Source organism: Tenrec ecaudatus, chromosome 12 (assembly GCF_050624435.1).
Source record: "Tenrec ecaudatus isolate mTenEca1 chromosome 12, mTenEca1.hap1, whole genome shotgun sequence".
NCBI classification, from domain to species: domain Eukaryota; kingdom Metazoa; phylum Chordata; class Mammalia; order Afrosoricida; family Tenrecidae; genus Tenrec; species Tenrec ecaudatus.
The window spans coordinates 69,283,683-69,302,194 of record NC_134541.1 but is presented as its reverse complement, the minus strand read 5'-3'; the positions used below and the strand labels follow the sequence as shown (position 1 = coordinate 69,302,194).

General features: G+C 41.3%; 1 protein-coding gene across 3 annotated transcripts in view; it reads right to left on the bottom strand.

The window, feature by feature from the left end:
- Nucleotides 1-18,512, bottom strand: part of FEZ1 (fasciculation and elongation protein zeta 1) — an 80,791-nt gene that overhangs the window by 52,447 nt on the left and 9,832 nt on the right. For all 3 annotated transcript variants that reach the window (XM_075564124.1, XM_075564123.1, XM_075564125.1), the window contains exons 2-3: nt 18,054-18,409; nt 2,803-2,902 (exon numbers count right to left, since the gene is read on the bottom strand). In XM_075564124.1, coding sequence (XP_075420239.1) covers nt 2,803-2,902; nt 18,054-18,364 — 411 coding nt within the window. In that variant the 5' untranslated portion in view covers nt 18,365-18,409. The remainder of the gene's footprint in view (nt 1-2,802; nt 2,903-18,053; nt 18,410-18,512) is intronic.

Sequence of the window (18,512 nt, the reverse complement as noted above, 5' to 3'; positions counted from 1 at the left end):
AGCAGTCAGGAGAGCCCTTGGCACCAAACCTATTGTCTCAAAGACATATCATCTTCCCTGCCCCCGTTACTGAAACATTGAGGTTCTGGGGACAGTCTTGGAAACCCACAGTGGGTCACTAGGGGTCAGCCTTGGCTAATTGGCAGTGAGTGTTATCGAAGCAAAAGCCCTGGAGGTACCATGTGCAAGTGCTCGACTGCCAACCCAAAGGAAGCAGTGGGTAAGTGGAGCCTCTCAGCCACCCCTTAGGAGAAAGATGTGGGGTGTCTACTTCTGTGAAGACTGCAGCATTGGAAACCCTGTGGTACTGTTCTATGGTGTTCTATGGCATCACTATAATGAGTTGGAATCCACCTGACATAATGGGTTACTTTTTAAGAATTAAGGAGAATATAGAGACACCTTTTCAACAAATCGGCCCACTGCTGGTCTCATCACTGGGCAATACTCACTAAGGGGAATCTGTTTCTACAATTCCGGGTAACAGGAAGATTAGATCTTCCATCTCCTTCATTTGCTGAGCCTACACAGCTGTGACAGCTCTTCGTGATAAGAAATTATCAAATTTCCTTCACAGGCAAAACTAGAACACCAAGGGCCCAAATAAGCTTTTAGCATGGAAGAGCCATTAAATTGTTTAACCATTCTATTCCATACCAACCACTGCCATTGAACTGATTCCGACGCAGAGTGATCCTTTATAGGGTTTCTGAGACTACACATTTTTACAGGAACAGACAGTCCCATCTTCTCCTAAGGAATGGTTAGTGGGTTTGAACTACTGATCTTGCAGTTAACAGTTGAGTGCCTAGGAGGGACAATCTGACTGTTCACGACATTCTCCTCAAATAAACTAAAAATTAGCATCTGCTTTATTTCTCAGAAGGAGCCCTGGTGATATAGTGGTTATGCCTTGGGTTGCTAACCACAAAGTCAGCAGTTCAAAACCACCAGTCGTTCCTCGGGAGAAAGATAAGACTTTTCACTCCATAAAGAACTCCAATCTCAGAAGCTCCTCTCAGGGGCAGTTCTACCCCATCGCATAGGGTCCCTCTGAGTCAGAAATGGCTCAATGGCAGTGGGTTTGAGTTTCTGGTCATTTCCCAGAAGCCCTTAGGCTGCTTTCCTCTTCAACATCATTCATCATATAATGTCCCTGTGGATGAGTTGCATAAAGAATTTCTCCCTGTGTGTGGTCCCCTCGTCCAAATCTAGACTGTACTCCCGTTATCAGCCTGACGGACAGACAGCTAAATTTGCCAGTGTTTACTCTCAGCACCATTTGTGATGTGACGAAACTGTTGATTTTACAGGGAACCCTGCCTTCTTAAGCAGAGTGAGAGCGGCTATCTTTATTTCAGGAGGAGCCCTGGTGGTGTAGTGGTTATGTGTTGGGTGATTATTTGAACAGTCAGGTTTCTGCATGGTCAGCAGTTTGAAACCACCAGCAGCTCCTCGGGGGTGGGTGGAAAGACTGGCCTTTCTTACTCTCATGACCGATACAGACTCGGAAGCCCACGGGGTCGCTGTGAGTAGCATCGACTGGATGACTGAGTTTGGTTTGGGGATCGTTATTTGAGCACAAAAGGAGTCTGTGGTAGCCACTCACTCCCCTTATTTGAAAGCACCTTATTTTATATGTCCTAGAAGACAGAATGAGAAGATTGTCCAACAATATTACCACCACCACAGGCAAGTAAAATCTTGCTCCAAGTAATGTAAAAGCTCTGGCAGGAGCACACTGACAGAAGGCTGCCAGACATGCCGACTGTGTTCAAAAGAAGATGTGGAACAAGAGATATCATTACTCATATCAGATTGATATAGGGAAGTGGAAGAGTTAGCCTGGAAAGTAACCGTTTGCTGAGATTTAGTTTGTTAAAAGGGGCCTAGGCCCATCCTCCCCTAGAATAATTTTTTTTTAACCCATGGATTATTCAAGGTCTATACATGTTGAAAAAATGGTTAAATTTTCAGTATGCTCCTAATTTAGGAAGGGGAAGTAGGCCGTTTAATAAGCGCAGAGACAGAAACCTTAGTGGGGTACTAGTGTGACAGCCTCGGGAGTAAGGAAGCTATCAACTGGTGGTTTGATAATCCTAGGTAAGCTCTCTCGGAGCACTTTGTTCCCTTTTGTTCCATTGCTTGAAGGTCCTCTGATCATTGCAAAACTTAACTATTCCCACAACTCCCCAACCCCTGGCTACACCACCATGACCTGCCCCAAAAGTTTGGGGTACATAACTTGTTTGATTGTCGCTGGATCTTTGAAACAGCTCAGGAGCAGAACCTGACTGTTTTCCTCCTACACTCACTTGCAGGAATAAACATGGAATTTCTTGAATCAAGCTGGTCTCTTTTTAACTACAGTGAGAGGGCTTTCCCAGACCCCTTGCAGTCTGACAACAGGATGGATCATGGATGAAAGCAGAGATTACTAGAAAGAAGTTTACCTGTTTCGTTGACCAGTGCTTGAAAAATCATGCTCGGTAAAGCAGAGAATCAGTGAAAAAGAGGTAGACTCTCAAGAGATGGATTGAAACAGTGGCTGCAACAATGGGTTCAAATGTAGCAGAACTTTTTTCAAGAAACCTTTCCAATCACTTTGTATATACTGCGGGGCGGCTCCTCAGCACAGTTTTACCCCTCTTGTAGTCCCGCCCCTCAACTTCCCAGGAATGCTTTTGAGTTCTTAAACACCTTCATTACTTAATGGGAAAGAGTTTTGAATTACAGAATGTTTCCTTAACTGAAAACAACATTTTTTCCAATCCTATTAAATAGGGGGCTCCTGAGAGGTACCTCAGTGTCAGAGCTGTTGCCGTTCAGAGCCTCCATGTTTGCGCCTCTCCAGTCTTCTGAGAGTGAAGGGATGTAATTGTCTGTCAGAGCGTCCCACACCCTGCGAACAAAGAGAAGCTCTCATCAGCACACATCTGTGGCCTGGCTGTGCCTGGAGGAAGGAAGAGCGGGCCGGGCGGAGAGAGACTTCGATGTGTGCCAGGCTGAGGTCATCTGCCCTCCAGCTTGCAGGCCTGAGCAGCTTAAAATGAAATCAGAGGCAGTGGTGAGGCAGAGGGTGCAAAAGGGGCTTCAGTGTTAGTTTTCCCCTGAAAAAGGAATTCCGCACAAGAAACACAAGAAATAAATCTGCCCCTCAACCAAATAGTGCATGCTCCAAGAACAGAACAAGTGCCCACAAGTTTCCGTTCCTATCTAAAGAGAAACGCGAAGAGGAAAATCTGGAACGACTTTCCAGCTAAATGAGCCTTCACATGACGATCAGGGTCATCATTTGACATGTACTCATTTCAAGAGGACTGTAACATGAGCCGTCAGGAATAATGCCCAAGGCATCTAAATGGTAAGGGCTATTGTCAATGTACTTTTTCTGTATATTTTCTGTACGTTTTCCCCCAAAATGCTCAAGTGAGGTTGACGGCGGCACAATTCTGTAGTCTAGCAATGCAAAGTCTAAGGGTGCCTTGCCTCCATCCTAAATACTCGACGATAAACATATGAGCCCTGAATAAAATGATTTAATATATATATGAAAATAATACAATTTTTAACTCACTTTTTTTCTCTCAAATTTAACCAATTTAATTCAATTTTTAAAATCATTTTATTTGGGGCTCGTACAACTCTTCAATCTATACATACATCCATTGTGTCAAGCATATTTGTACATTTATTGCTATCATCATTCTCAAAACATTTTCTTTCTACTTCAGCCCTTGATATCAGCTCCTCATTTTCCCCTCCCTTCCCGCCCACTCCCCTACCCTTGATAATTTATAAATAATTATTATTTTGTCATGTCTTACACTGTTCCACATCTCCCTTTACCCACTTTTCTGTAGTCCGTCCCCCAGGGAGGGAGTTATATGTAGATCCTTGTAATTGGTTCCCCATTTCTACCCAACCTTCCTCCACCCTCCCGGTATTGCCACTATCACCACTGGTTCTGAGGGGTTCATCTGTCCTGGATTCCCTGTGTTTCCAATTCCTATCTGTACCAGTGTACATCCTCTGATCTAGGCAGATTTGTAAGGTAGAATTGGGATCATGACAGTGGAGCCGAGGAAGCATTAAAGAACTAGAGGAAGGTTGTATGTTTCATCATTGACTACACTGCACTCTGACTGGCTACTCTCCTCCTGAAACCCTTCTGCAATGGGATGTTCAATTACCTACAGATGGGCTTTGGGTCCCCAATCTGCACTCCCCCTGATTCACAATGATATTATTTCTTTGTTCTTTGATGCCTGATACCTGATGCCATCGACACCTGTGATCACACCGGCTGGTGTGCTTCTTTCATGTGGGCTTTGTTGCTTCTCAGCTACATGGCTTCAAGCCTTTAAGACCCCAGATGCTATATCTTTTGATAGCTGGGCACCATCACCTTTCTTCATCACATTTGCTTATGCACACATTTGTCTTCAGCTGTATCGGGAAGGTGAGCATCATGGAATGCCAGTTTAATAGAACAAAGTATTCTTAAATTGAGGGAGTACTTGACCCAATGTCCATCTGCTAACTTAATACTAAACCTATAAATATATGCACATATATTTATATGTGGAGACCCAATGTCCATCTGCTAACTTAATACTAAACCTATAAATATATGTACATAGATCTATCTCCCCATCATCATATATAAATATATTTACATATGTACATGCCTTTATTTAGACTTATATAAATGCCCTTTGCCTCCTAGTTTTTTCCTCTATTTCCTTTTACTTTCCTCTAGTCCACTATCATGCTCAGCCTTCATTTGGGTTTCAGTAATTCCTCTCAGTTACATTGCCATTGACCAAGCCCTACTAGAACTCTTATACCCTCCTCACCACCAATTTTGCATCACTTGTTTTTCCCTTGTCCCTGGGTTTGTTAACACCACTTCCTTTCCCTCACCTCCCCCTCTTCCATGCCCCCTCCCCTTATCCCACCTATCTTATCTAGATAGACCTGCAGAGATAATAATAGCACAAAAACAAGACAGAGCAAAACAAAGCAACAAAAGAACACAATAACAACAACAAAAAAACCAATAACAACAAAATAAGAAAAGCCCATAAATAGTTCAAGGTCTGTTTGTCGACCTTGAGGAATGTTTTCCGGTCACTAACTCACTACTTAAGAAGGGTTTCTTTGACTTGTTGAATTCTTACATGTTGTGCTACATATATTCTCAACAACAATAACAAAAAATACAATTAAATAAATAAAGCTAACTATGGGGTAAAATAATATACTAAGAAAAATTCTGAATTCACAAACAGAAATTTGCATAAATAGCAGGAAAATGCATAAATTCATCAACATCAAGAAATTTTTATGTAAATTAGTAACTTAAACCCCTAAAATAATGCCATACATGTAAACCAATGGCACATGAATTGTTGTTAAGTGCCATTGAGTTGGTACCTGCTCATAGCAGCCCTGGGAAACTAAGACACCCTCACAATCGCTTCTACATTTGAGTCCACTGCTGCAGCCGCTGCTGTCCATCCATCCCTTGAAGGTTTTACTCTTTCCATTGACTTTCCACATTATCAAGCATGATGGTCTATGGCCATACCATCTTGAATGCGCCCGATCTCTTCTGATCTTGGAAACAGGATGTTTTTCTCTGGGAACCTTAGTCCACCAGAGCTCCTTAGTCCCTTCTGATAATGTGCTCAACATATGTAAGCTAGAGTCTTGTCATTCTCAATTCTAAGAAGCATTCTGGAAGCACATTTTCCAACAAAGATTTGTTCATTCTTTGTGAATACTGGTATATTCCATATTCATTGCCAGCACCATAATTCAAAGGCACCCATTCTTCCTCATTCATCTTTATCCATTGTCCAGTTTTCCCATGCATGAGGCAATTGGAAATACTATGACTTCAGTCAGGCACACCTTAGTCCTTAAAATGTTAACTCTTTAGCGAGGTTTTTGCCTTCAGCGGAATTGCTCGATGCAACATGAGTGCATCGTTTGTTTGTTTGCTGCTGCTGCTTTCAATGGCATTGATTGTAGACTCAAATCCATGAAGTCCTTGAAATGCTGTTATTTTCTCTGTTTATAATGATGCTGTCTATTGGTCTGGTTGTGAAGATTTTTCTCTTTTACACTGAGCTTACGTTAGACTAAATGCTATAATCTTTCATCTTCATTAGTAAGTGATTCCTCCTCACTTTCAGCAAGTAAGGTTGTACCATCTACATACCTCCAGGTGTTAATGAGCTTTTATGCAATCCTAGTGCTAAGTTCTTCATATTGCCCAGCTTTTTGTTGTTTGTTGGTTGGTTTTGTTTTTCAGATTATTTGCTCAACATAATTATGGTGAAAAGATACAATCCCAACACACACTTTTTCAGATTTTAAACATCACAATATCCCTTTGTTCTTGTGGAACAGAAAAGAATCTGTTCTGTTCTCTTGGTCTCCATACATACAGGTTCCACGTGAGCACACTTCACTGTTCTGCAATACCATGCTTTGCAATGTGATGTATAATGTGCTGTCATTACACAGTCGAAGGCCTTTGCACAGACAACAGAGCACAGGTAAACACATTCGGGTGTCCTCTGCTCTCAGCCAAGAGCCATCTGGCGACAGCAATACTAGCCCTCAGTCCACGTCTTCTTCTGAACATAACTCGAACTTCTGTTGCCTCTTAATGTGCTCCTGCAAGAGGTTTTTAATCTTCAGCAAAATTGTGCTTGCATGTGATATTAATGATAATGGTTGATCATTTCTGAATGCTGTTGCGTCACCTTTCCTTGTAATGAACACAAATACTGAGGTTTTCTTTACTCGATTAGCCAAGTAGTTATCTTCCAAATTTGTGTTCCTAGCCCTGTGAGGACTTCCAGTATTGTAACGACTTACTTATTGAAACACCTCAGTTTGTTGTCCATCAAATCTTGGAACCTTATTTGCCTTTCAGTGCAGCTTGAACTTCTTTCTTCGGTGCTGTCTTTCCCTGGTAATGTGCTACCTCTTCTTTGAGGTGCCAGGGTTTCGGTCTTATTTCCATGTTCTTTTGATGCTTCCTGAACCATTCAATATTTTTCCCATTATAATCCCCCAATTCGGCAAATCTAGACTTGAATGTTCCAGTTCTAGCAGCCTGTGAAAGGCTAAGCATGCTCTGCCCTCTGATTTTCTAAGTCCAGGTTAGAACCTTTGAATATAATACTTTACTTGGTCTTCTTGAGCCTCCCATCGAAATCTTCTGTTCTGCACATTTACTTCATTTCTTCACTTTCTTTCAAGAACAAGTTTTAGTGTCTCTTCTGATGTCCATTTTGCATTTTTCTTACTTGTCTATCTTTTTAATCGCCCTTTGTTTCTTCATATCTAATGACGTCAGCCCACCTAGTCTTCAGAGATTAAGGTTCAGTGCCTCAAATCTATTCTTCAGATAATTTCTATATTCAGATGGGATGTCCTCAAGGTTGTACTTTGTCTCTTATAGAGTTGTTTTCGTTTTCTTCAGCTACAACTTAAACTTGCATATGAGCAACTGATGGTGTTTTCCATAGTCAACCCTTGACTTTATTTTGATTGATGATATTGAGTTTCTTCATCGTGTCTTTCCACAGATATAGTCTATTTTATTTCTATGTATTCTATCTAGTAGGTCCATGTGTATTGTTAATATTGTGTTGTTGAGAAGGGTATTTGCAATGAAGAAACAAGACCAACTGGTCTTCTATCATGTGACCTCTGACATTACCAAAGCCACATGCCTTTTCCAGCCACTGATCCTTCTTTTCATTGCCAACGTCTACACTCCAAGCACCAATAATTAGCAATGCACTTGCTTGCATGTTTGACCAATTTTAAACTACAGAAATTGGTAAAACACAAACAACAACAGCAACAAAAAAACTCCGATCCCTTCATCTTGGCATTAATAATTGATGCATAAATTTAAGTCATAGTTGTTTAATTGCTTTTCCCTGTCGATATATGGATATTGTTCCATCACTGAGAGCATCATATTTCATGGTATATCTGGAATTTTTTGGGGGGGGTGGACAGTGAATTTGACTCCATTTCTCTTCAATTTGTCATCCCTGACACAGTAATCCAGGTGATTCTTCTGATTCAAAATGGCCAGAACCAGTCCATTTCAGTTCACAAATGCATAGGATTTCATATAGATGACTCCCAATTTTCCTGGATTCATATTTCATAATTCAATATTCTAGCTATTAGTGGATGTTTGCAGCTGTTTTTTTTCTCATTTTGAGCAAAATGTTAGCACATGATGAGGATACGGAACCTCTCACTCTATCCACATCATTAGCCCTATTGTGAGGAGACAACTCTTCTCCAGTGGTCTCTTGAGCGCTCATCTGGCACTATAACACACAATGCTGACTGCTTTTCACAAGGTTTTCTCTGATCAATTCCCCTCCCCCCCCCACCACCCACCCCTGCCCTCTGGTCAATCTTTAAAAAGTAGATTGATTGCCATCTTGAAGTTCCACTGAACCCTGTCCACTATGGGTGACCTGGTATCAGAAATACTGATAGTATAATTTGCAGTACCACAGCATTGCATAAGCCACCAGAGAGGAACAAAGTGACAGACAAGGATTGGAGTAAGAGCTCTAAGTCACCTCCATAAGGATCCTTGGTGGTACAGTGGTGAAGCATTTGGCTGCTCCGCCAGCCACGCTGCAGAAGAAAGATGTGGCGGTCTGTTTTCAAAAGATTGTCAGCCTTGGAAACCCCGTAGTGACGGTTCTACTTTGTCCTGTAGAGTTGCTATGAGTCAGAATTGGCCCAACAGCAGTAAATGTGTTTTTTGGTTATGCCATCTCCTTCAGGGTCCTGTGCATGCCAAACATCAGTATACCCATGAGGCCAAACTAGATATACTAGCCCAAGGGATTGGCTACACTAACATTAGAACATAGGCTTCCTGGTGTCCTGTTATTTTTAAGTGTTTGACTGCTAATTCTAAGGTCCGTGATTCAAATCCATCAGAGAAGTGTGAGGCACTCTGTGCTCTCAAAGATTCACGAAGCCTCAGAAACCCCAGAATACAGAATCATATGAGTCAAAGTTGACTCAATGGCAGTGGGTGGGCAACGTAAGAAAATAGCCACTTAAAAATAAGAAATTGTGTATACATACAAATCAAATTCAAAATAGCAAATTGTTTTGAACTATGTCAAAGGAAAATGCAAAACAGAGTATAGATAGTTGAAATGAGATATGCATAATACTGGAGGGAAAAACATGAGAATTATATGTCAAAAAAACTGTTAAAAATACTGGGTGGATGAAAGCAAATGTTTTGAGAATGATGATGGCAACAAATGAAAAATGTGCTTGACACAATGGATGCATGCATGGATTGTGATAAGAGTTGTACGAGCCCATAATAAAATGATTTTTTAAAAAGAAAGAAAGAAATTAATCAAGCTCATTAAAAAAATACTGTATGGGGAGAGGGTAATTGTTAACATTGCTAACATTGATTTTTGAAAAATGGATATATAAACAAAGAGATTTGTTTATATGTTCATGCTCATGAGTCCAATTAAGGATGAAACAAAAACAACACACAAAAATATAATGTAATGGCTAATTGGCACATCCATCTATTCTTTATTTTCCTACCATTTCAATAAAGCACTTTGAAAAAATAACTCAAGTGCTCATTAGCAAGATTCCAGTGCCTACATCTTAAACCATTGGTCATAGCCCACAGTCCAGAGGTCCATTAATTCCGGCTAATTCTAAACAGAAGTTCCATTAGCATTTAAAGTCACGAGGCAAATATTATTTGCTATCTCCAAGACACCACACCTACTGGAAAAGTCTAAGGAGAACTGTCCTTACATCATTGCTTTACCTTCAAGGCAGATTAAACCACCAGCCTTGACCGCTAACGCTTTCTTTAATTCCAGTCACCACCCGCCCCAAGCCATGCCCCAGCTCCAGATACTGCCAGAAAGAACAACATGCACGCAAAGCACTAATCTCCACGTGGGTCCTGACAATAAATGCCTGGAAAAGTGACTTCAGTAAATCCCCAAATACACAGGAGCCTCTTGTGTCTGTCTTAGGCAGAAAGGACACTGAAGCCTCCAGTGGACCGCATTAACTTTCTAATGACCTTGAGGCTACTTAGCTCCTTAAAGTGTGTCCCCACTTTTCTCGTCAGAGCCTTCCTTTGACATACACTGGATCTCCTTTCCCTATTACAGGTTATCTTAGTGATGATCCTCTAACCCTTTGTCTGCTTGGGGTTTCCATCCATCCAGGTTCTCTCTCTACCTCCCTCCATCTTCCTCCCACCCTCTCTTCCTGTCCCCTCCTGCTCTTTTTGGCTCAAGCGTTTTTCTTATTTTATGACCTATTTTTATCCTTTGATGTTCACAAATAAACTTAAAGCACAGGAAAGTACTCTCATCTCTTTGTAATCACTTCCATACCCTTCCCATACTCACATAGTGCACATTTAACAATAACATTAGTCAATACTTACCGGGCACATACATAAGTGATGTATTACTCTGAACGTTATATATGAATTAATTCACTTATTCTTCATAACAACCTTACAAAGTAGAAGAAAAAAAACAAAGCACTGAGAAATTAGTTTGGCTAAAATCACACTGCCAGTAATGGCAGGGGTGCTTAATCACTTAAGCCCCAACAAAACAGCTACTCTTTATGAATTGCTTGGTTGGCAAGGGCAAATTTCAAATCAGAACATAGAACCGAAACAGAGGTTAGGAAAGATGGCTTTGCATGAGAAATCTATCCTGCATTCTGCTGTACTGGTGGCCTACTGATCATCAGTCTACAAAACAAGAATGGCAGAGGCAGCTGAGCTAGGCAGACACTTTCTAGTCCAGGGAAAGTTAATGGAAGGCAAAGGTAGAGACTACAGCAGAGGGGGAGGAAATTGGAGGGAATATTCAGCAGGAGGGGTTGAGAGGAGAAAATAACACTTTCTGTGAAGAAGGGAAAAGTTGTTTTTTTAAATCCCCCGAGAGGCCATTTAGCCCATCACAATAAACTGAGCTCTTCAGAGTAGCTACATGTCCTTATATAACTGTCATGAGGTGGACTGGAACAGTTTGCTTCCTTGAGAAATATCCTGGTATTAACTCTTAGATTAGAAAAAGGAGACTTTAAAAGCTATCTAACATAACTTTACAAAGATTAAACAAATTGTGCACGTTTCTGCCATTATGCTGCCCTGGTGTGATTCAATTTGCTTTCTGTGTCCTTGTAATAATAGAAAAACCTTTTATGTGCATATTTTATGGCTTGCCTTAGGTACCTGCTGAACTGACTAAACTACCCTTCACCATAGAGAACTAGGGACGCTGGCAGAGGATAAGGAAACCCAAGGGAATAGGTTATACAAAGTTGCAGGTCCTGGAAGTGGCACTACGGCCAACAAGACTACACTCCACTGCCGTCAAGTCGATTCCAACTCCTAGTACGACAATCCTGTAAGCCCTAATATATTGAGATATGGAAACAATCATCGCAATGTTATAGGACAGGGCAGAACTGTCCCCTATGGGTTTCCAAGACTCTAAATCTTTACAAAGTAGAAAGCCTCATCTTCCTCCCTCAGCGAAGCTGGTGGTTTTGAACTGCTGACCCTGTGGTTAGCAGCCCAAAGACAGAGAGGTTTTAATGGCGGGTCGGTGATGGTGACTTGGTAATATAACATCAAATCAATTTCATCTCTGGACAACCTGTATACAGCTGTACACAACGCGACGCAGTCCTGTGTCAGCTTCATAATCGCCAGCATGTTCTAATCCAGCATCGCAGCTACTGTGCCATTCCACCTCTAAAAGGTCTTTCACCTCCTCGTGGTCTCCCATGCTTTTAAAAAACTTTCCATTATTTAACTCTATCCGTAAGGTCCCACCAAAATACCTCTATTTTAGACAAAACATTTCTCTAAATACTTAGCAAATTTATTACAAAAACACTGGAATTTTGCTTGAGAAAATGAGAACCAGGTAAGATATTAAGCAATTCTTTTCCTTTACTAATCCATAATTTTTTCAGGAGAAATATCTGGACAAGTGTCTACAAAACCAAGTGTGTAATTTTAAAGTGTTTTTTATTTTAACTTGTAAGGAAGCATTAAATACACTGAATGTCTGGAAAATGCAGCATTAACTTGATCTCTAAGGAACTATCCAACTTCGGGTCTCTTAGTTGAAGCAATCAACGAGGCAGACAAGGTAGGAAAGTTAGAATAAGAAGACCATGAAATGACTATTAACATTGAGTGGCCTCTGCTAATGTGCTACAGAGATTAAAAACCCACTCACTGGGCCTTCATCCTCAATGAGACAGAGAGGGTTTTAGACAAAATAAAATGATTTGTTGCATAAAAAAGAAGTCATTTGCATCTTAAAATATCCATTTCAGAGCACTGCCTTGGAAAAATAAGAAATTAGGTTTTTTTTAAGTCTTTTGTGCTGTTTCATCAAGATTGAACTCTCGAGGTTTCCAAGATGAGAACCAGTGCAGTCAACTGGAATTAAGTGATGTGGCCAAGGTCACATAGCAAGCTAGTGAACTTGGAGACATTAGAATTTATTGCTTTGTGCATCAACTTCATTATCTGGTGTACTTGAGAGAGAAAGTGATATCTTTTAAAATCCCTAAAACTATTCTTTGGCGGAAGCAGATTATAACAGGCTCAGGAAAAAAATCAGCTTAAAACTTAAAATTTAATCAAAAGATAAAACCTACAGTGATAATACTGGTCATCAAAGTGAAATGTTCTTCGTGATCATAGCTTCAGGCCAGAATTAATTAAAATGGAAAGAAGGTGGTGAGCCCAGAAAATATAAGACGTGCCTACAAGTCTAACTATTATCATTCACCTGGTTCATTCAATATTCAATGTTTCTTTCAAAAATATTATTCTATTATTACGATGGCATGTACTAAGCAGCAGTCCGGAGACCAAACAACACATTGCATTAGGTAAATATGCTGCACCAAAGCTCTTTAAAGTGTTGAAAATCAAGGCAAAAATACAATTAAGTGTTGAAAATTGAAGATGTTACTCTGAGGACTAAGGTGCACCTGACCCAAGCCAAAGTATCTTCAACTGCCTCGTGTGTATGTAGAAGCTGGACACTGAATATGAAAACCTGAGGAAGAGTCAATGCACTGAAATCATGATTCTGGTAAAAAAAATATTGAAAATATCATGGACTGCCAAAAGAATACTGAACAACAGTCGCTGAAGGACGCTGACAGGAGACTGTCCCAGATGGATTCGGAAGGGGACTTGGAACAAGGCACATCTTTGCTGATGTCAGCTAGATCGTGGCTCCAAGCAGAGAATACCAGAAATATGTTTACTTGTATTTTATCGACGATGCCAAGGCACTCCACTGTGTGGGTCATAACAGATTCCGGGTAGCCTTAAGAAGAATGGGAATGACAGAACACTTGATTGTGCTCAGGCAGAACTTGTACATGGATCAAGAGGCAGTTGCTCAAAAGCCAAGGGTAAACTACATGGTTTAATATCAAGAAAGGTGTGCATCAAGGTCATATCCTCTCACCATACTTGTTCAATGTGTGTGCTGAGCAAATAGTCAGAGAAACTGGATTCTATGAAGAAGAAAGTGGCATCAGGATTGGAAGAAGGCTTATTAACAATCTGTGATATGCAGAGGACACAACCTTGCTTGCTGAAAGGGAGGAGGACCTGAGGCATTTGCCGATGAAGATCAAGGACTGCAGCGTTCACTTTGGACTACAATTCAATGTAAAGAAAACCAAAATCCTCCCACCTGGACAAGTACATAAGATCATAATAAACAGAGAAAAGCTAGAAATTGCCAAGGATTTCATCTTGCTCGCATCCACAATCAATGCTTACCGAAGCAACAGTCAAGAGTTCAAACAATAGATCAAGACCTCCTTAAAGTATTGAAAAGCAAGGACGATATTTTGAGAAGTAAAGTAAACCAAGCCACAGTATTTCCAATTGCCTCGTATGCATGTGAAGGTTGGACACTGAATAAGGAAAACTGAAGGAAAATGGATGCATTTGAATTGTAGGGCTGGAGAAGAATATTGAAAGTACCATGGACTGCTAAATGGACAAACCAATCTGTCTTGGAAGAAGTACAGCCAGTGAAGGTGAACAAGCAGCCATCTAGCTCAGAAGCAAAAAAGCCCACATGGAAGAAGCACACCGGCCTGTGCGATCACAAGGTGCCAAAGGGACCAGGTATAAGGCATCATGCAAAAAAAAAAGATATAAGTGTGTATATGTATATATGTGTGTGTGTATGTATGTATGTATGTATATATATACCATATTGAATGAAGGGGGAAGTGCAGAGTGGAGACCCAAGGCCCAAGTGTCGGCCAATGGAGATCCCCTCATAGAGGGGTTTAGGAGAGGAGATGGGTTAATTAGGATGCGAGGTAGTGCCGATGAAGAACACAGCTATCCCCCAGATCCTGGATGTTTCCTCATCCCAACTACCATGATCCGAATTCTACCTTGCAGGGCCGGATAGGGCAGAGGTTGCACACTGGTACATATGAGGGCTGGAAGCACAGGGAATCCAGGGTGGATGATACCTTCAGGACCAAGGGTGTGAGGGGCGATGCTGGGAGAGTGGAGGGTGAGTGGGTTGGAAAGGGGGAACTGATTACAAGGATCCACATGTAACCTCCTCCCTGGGGGAGAGACGGCGGAGAATGGGGGGGAAGGGAGACTCCGGATAGGGCAAGATATGACAAAATAATGATGTATAAATTACCAAGGGCACATGAGGGAGGGAGGAGTGGGGAGGGAGGGGAAAAAAAAGAGAACCTGATGCAAAGGGCTTAAGTGGAGAGCAAATGCTTTGAGAATGATTGGGGCAGGGAATGTATGGATATGCTTTATACAATTGATGTATGTATATGTATGAATTGTGATAAGAGTTGTATGAGTCCCTAATAAAATGTAAAAAAAGAAAGAAAAAAAAGTACAGCCAGAGTGCTTCTTAGAGGCAAGGGCAGTAAGGCTTCATCTTACATACTCTGGGCACACAGTCAGGACAGACCAGTCTCTGGAAAGGAACATCACGCTTGGTAAAATGAAGGGGCGTTGAAAGAGGAAACCCTCCTCGGTGCTCTGTTGTGCCCCGGGTCACTATGCACCAACTTGATAGTACCTAACAACAACCACAGCCAAAAGAACAAATGAATCTGTCTTGGAAGAAGTATGGTCAAAATGCTCCTGAGAATCCAAGATGACAAAACTTTGTCTCATGTACTTTGACACATAATCAGGAGAGGCCAGTCCCTGGGAAAGACATCATGCTTAGGAAAGCAGAAGGTGAGACCTTCGCCAAGACTGACTGACAAAGTGGCTGCACCAAAGGGCTCACTGAAACAAGTGTGAGGAGGGTGCAGGACTGGGCAGTGCTTCAACCTGTTACACACAGGCCCATCTGAGCAGAACCAACTTGACGCAACCTAACCACAGACAATAACAACATGTACATACTTAGCACTGTATTAGAGAGTGAGGATACAGGTTCAATCCCCCAAAGACATGCCTTCTTACCCCACTTATTGAGGAGACCTGGTGGCATAGTAGTTATGTGTTGGGCTGCTACTGCAAGGTCAGCAGTTCAAGTCACCAGCAGCTCCAAGGGTGAAAGATGAGGCTTTCTAGTTCCATAAACTAGTATTGGAATTGAGTTGGAATCAACTCAGCGACAGTGAGTGGATGTTTTTGTTGGGTTTTTTTTAACTCCCTCTAAATCCATATAAAGAAGAACTAAAAGTGTAGCTGATCCAAACTGCTATAACCAACCACTTGATATTTCTTGTGTGATTCTTAAAACACAGTTGGTGCATAGTTAAGCTTTACTTGCTTTTCATGTGTGTTTGTTTGCTTGTTTTCTGAATGCCTGTGACACCCTTCTTTAATTTACGTAGCACATAACACACTCCCCTTCTCTTCCTAATCCCTCGTTGGTCGGTACTTTTCTCAGATTCCTTTTCTATGCTACTGGCAAGTTCCTAAAGGGTAGCATGTAAGTGACGTAAGGAATCTGGGTAATCTAAAGCCATAGCATCTACTCGACACCTTTATTTTTTCCAGGGTAATTCTTTATATTCTCAGTTCCAATTTTTATGCTTTAAAATTAAATTATGCAAAAAAAATTAAATTATGCTTTAAATTTAAGGTATTTGGGCATTACTAGATACATTTTCAGGACTAAGGGATTACAAACGTTTTTGAGAGTTTTTTAATATCTGGGTAGGTGTGATAGGGTTTTCTGTGCCAACATGGGCCCCACAGAAACATGTGGGAAGAGTTTAGCCTGTCAGTCAGGTCGCAGCTTGACTGGTGAGCAACCAAGATAAATGGCTCATTGGAGGCCGGCCCCTTTCTCTCTCTCTGCTTTTACCTTCCTGTTGAAAAGCCACGTGAAGCCACGCTGATGGCAGCCCGAGCCCTGGAGATAACTCCCACTGCCACTGGATCCACAAAACTTTGGATTGTGGTCTTGTGGTCTTGTGAATTTTGCATCATTGCATGTGCTGCGTGAGTCTGAAGAGGGATTTATGGACTAGCATCTGGCCTATGGGCTAATATCGGACTTATGGACTTGATCTGGACTGGACTGGAATGTTTTCTTAATATAGAATTATTCTTTGGTATGAAGTTCTCTGCTACACATACATGAGTGTCAGTGGATTTGTTTCGCTGGTCGATCTGGCCTAACACAGCAAGTTACGAATAATAGGAAGCAAGCTGAAAGTGGACAGATTCCTACGTTTACCACACTCTTGGAATGCTCATACTAGGAAAACCTTCCTGTTAGCTAAGAATCCTTCATTGCTCTACAGTGCTTAGAGCACTGCCTGACATTTTCTGTAGGCGGTCTAAAGGGACCCAAAGGGAACAATGGCAGCAATTAGCAAGGTACTGTCCCACTGAGAGCAACTATATAGATATGTAGTGTGAGGATGAGTGAAAAAGGATTGCTATTACCATTCCCGTTATGGGCTCATTCCAAACAAAGCATGTTTAAATCCATGTCTGTAACTGCAGACAACGTCCCTGATCTCATGGGAGTGTCTTCGAAAAAGGTCCAATCCAAACAGTAGCTTCCAAGGGGGATTTGCGGAACCAATTAAATGTAAGCTAGAAAAGTCAGTTCAGAAGGTCAGGGTGACTTTTTGGGTTTTGTTTGGATCTCAAAGGGGTAAACTTGATACATTTTCTCAAAGGAGCCAGGATAATCACAGGGCTTATTATGAAGAAGTTGTAATAAACTCAAAACTACGTTGGTAAGAAAATAGCCGGGAAAGTTGCTCTGGGGATTTTTTTTTTCCTTATTGTGACAGTGCACCTGCTTATTCTTCGGGTGTAACAAGCACAGTCCTGAGAGAATTTTGTTGGGAAATCTTACCCCCATCCACCCTAAAGCCCTGAGCTTACACCTTCAGACTCCTTTTTGTTTCCCAAACTCAAAGGACATTGATAAGGAAAATAATTGGAGTCCCTTGAGGAGGCTAAAACTACTGTTTTGTTATCTTGTCAGTCAAAGAATTCTTCAGAAAGATTTAGAGAAACAGAAACATTTCTTTCATAAATGTATAGACCAAGAGAGAGGATACCTTGAGAAACAACAGCTTCATATTTTGATATTTTTGTTTAAGAAAGATTTCTATGGTTTAGTAGCAATACTTTTTCACTTCCCTCATATGCAATAAACCTACAGATAAGAACTAATCCTATGTCAAAGAGTTCTGGTATCACACCAGCTAAGCACTGCACTGCCAACCAAAAGGTTGGAGATTCAAACCCAGCCAGAGGTTTTCTACAAGAGAAAGACCTGCTGATTTGCTTCGACGAAGATTACAGCCAAGAAAACCCTATTGGGCAACACTCTGTGGGATAACTTTGAGTCAAAAACCAAACCAAAGGCAAGCAACAACAATAACAATAATGCTATGTCAAGGAGCTAGTCTGAAGCAGGAGGACAATGAAGACTTCTTACTCCTCATCCTGCAACGTCTCCTCTTCCTCCTGGATCTGTAGCTGGTTCTTCACGGGTGCTAGGTTCTCGGTCTTGGCATTGTAGTTTCGAAAACAGACATTGAGCTTCTCATCAAATTCATTTACAAGGTCTTCCATAGACTTGAAGCTGATGATTTCAGAAGAAAAATTCTCAAGCTCAGAGAGGGAGGGGTCTTCTAGATGGTGGGGAGATGAGCCATAGAAACACCGAGGTTTCTCTTCTGGCTCCTCAGAACAACAGGGGCGAAGATCCTCAAATTCTTCATCCAAACTCACCAGTGGGGCCTCCATGCTTGCACAGCAATGGACCAGCAGCAGCTTTCAGGATTTGCTTACCTAGAAGAAAATGTGAGGTCAGATGAGTTTGCTTTCTATTACTCGTAACCATATTCCCTTATTTTGTGATTACACTCTTCTGGCAACCATGGTTCCTGTGTTT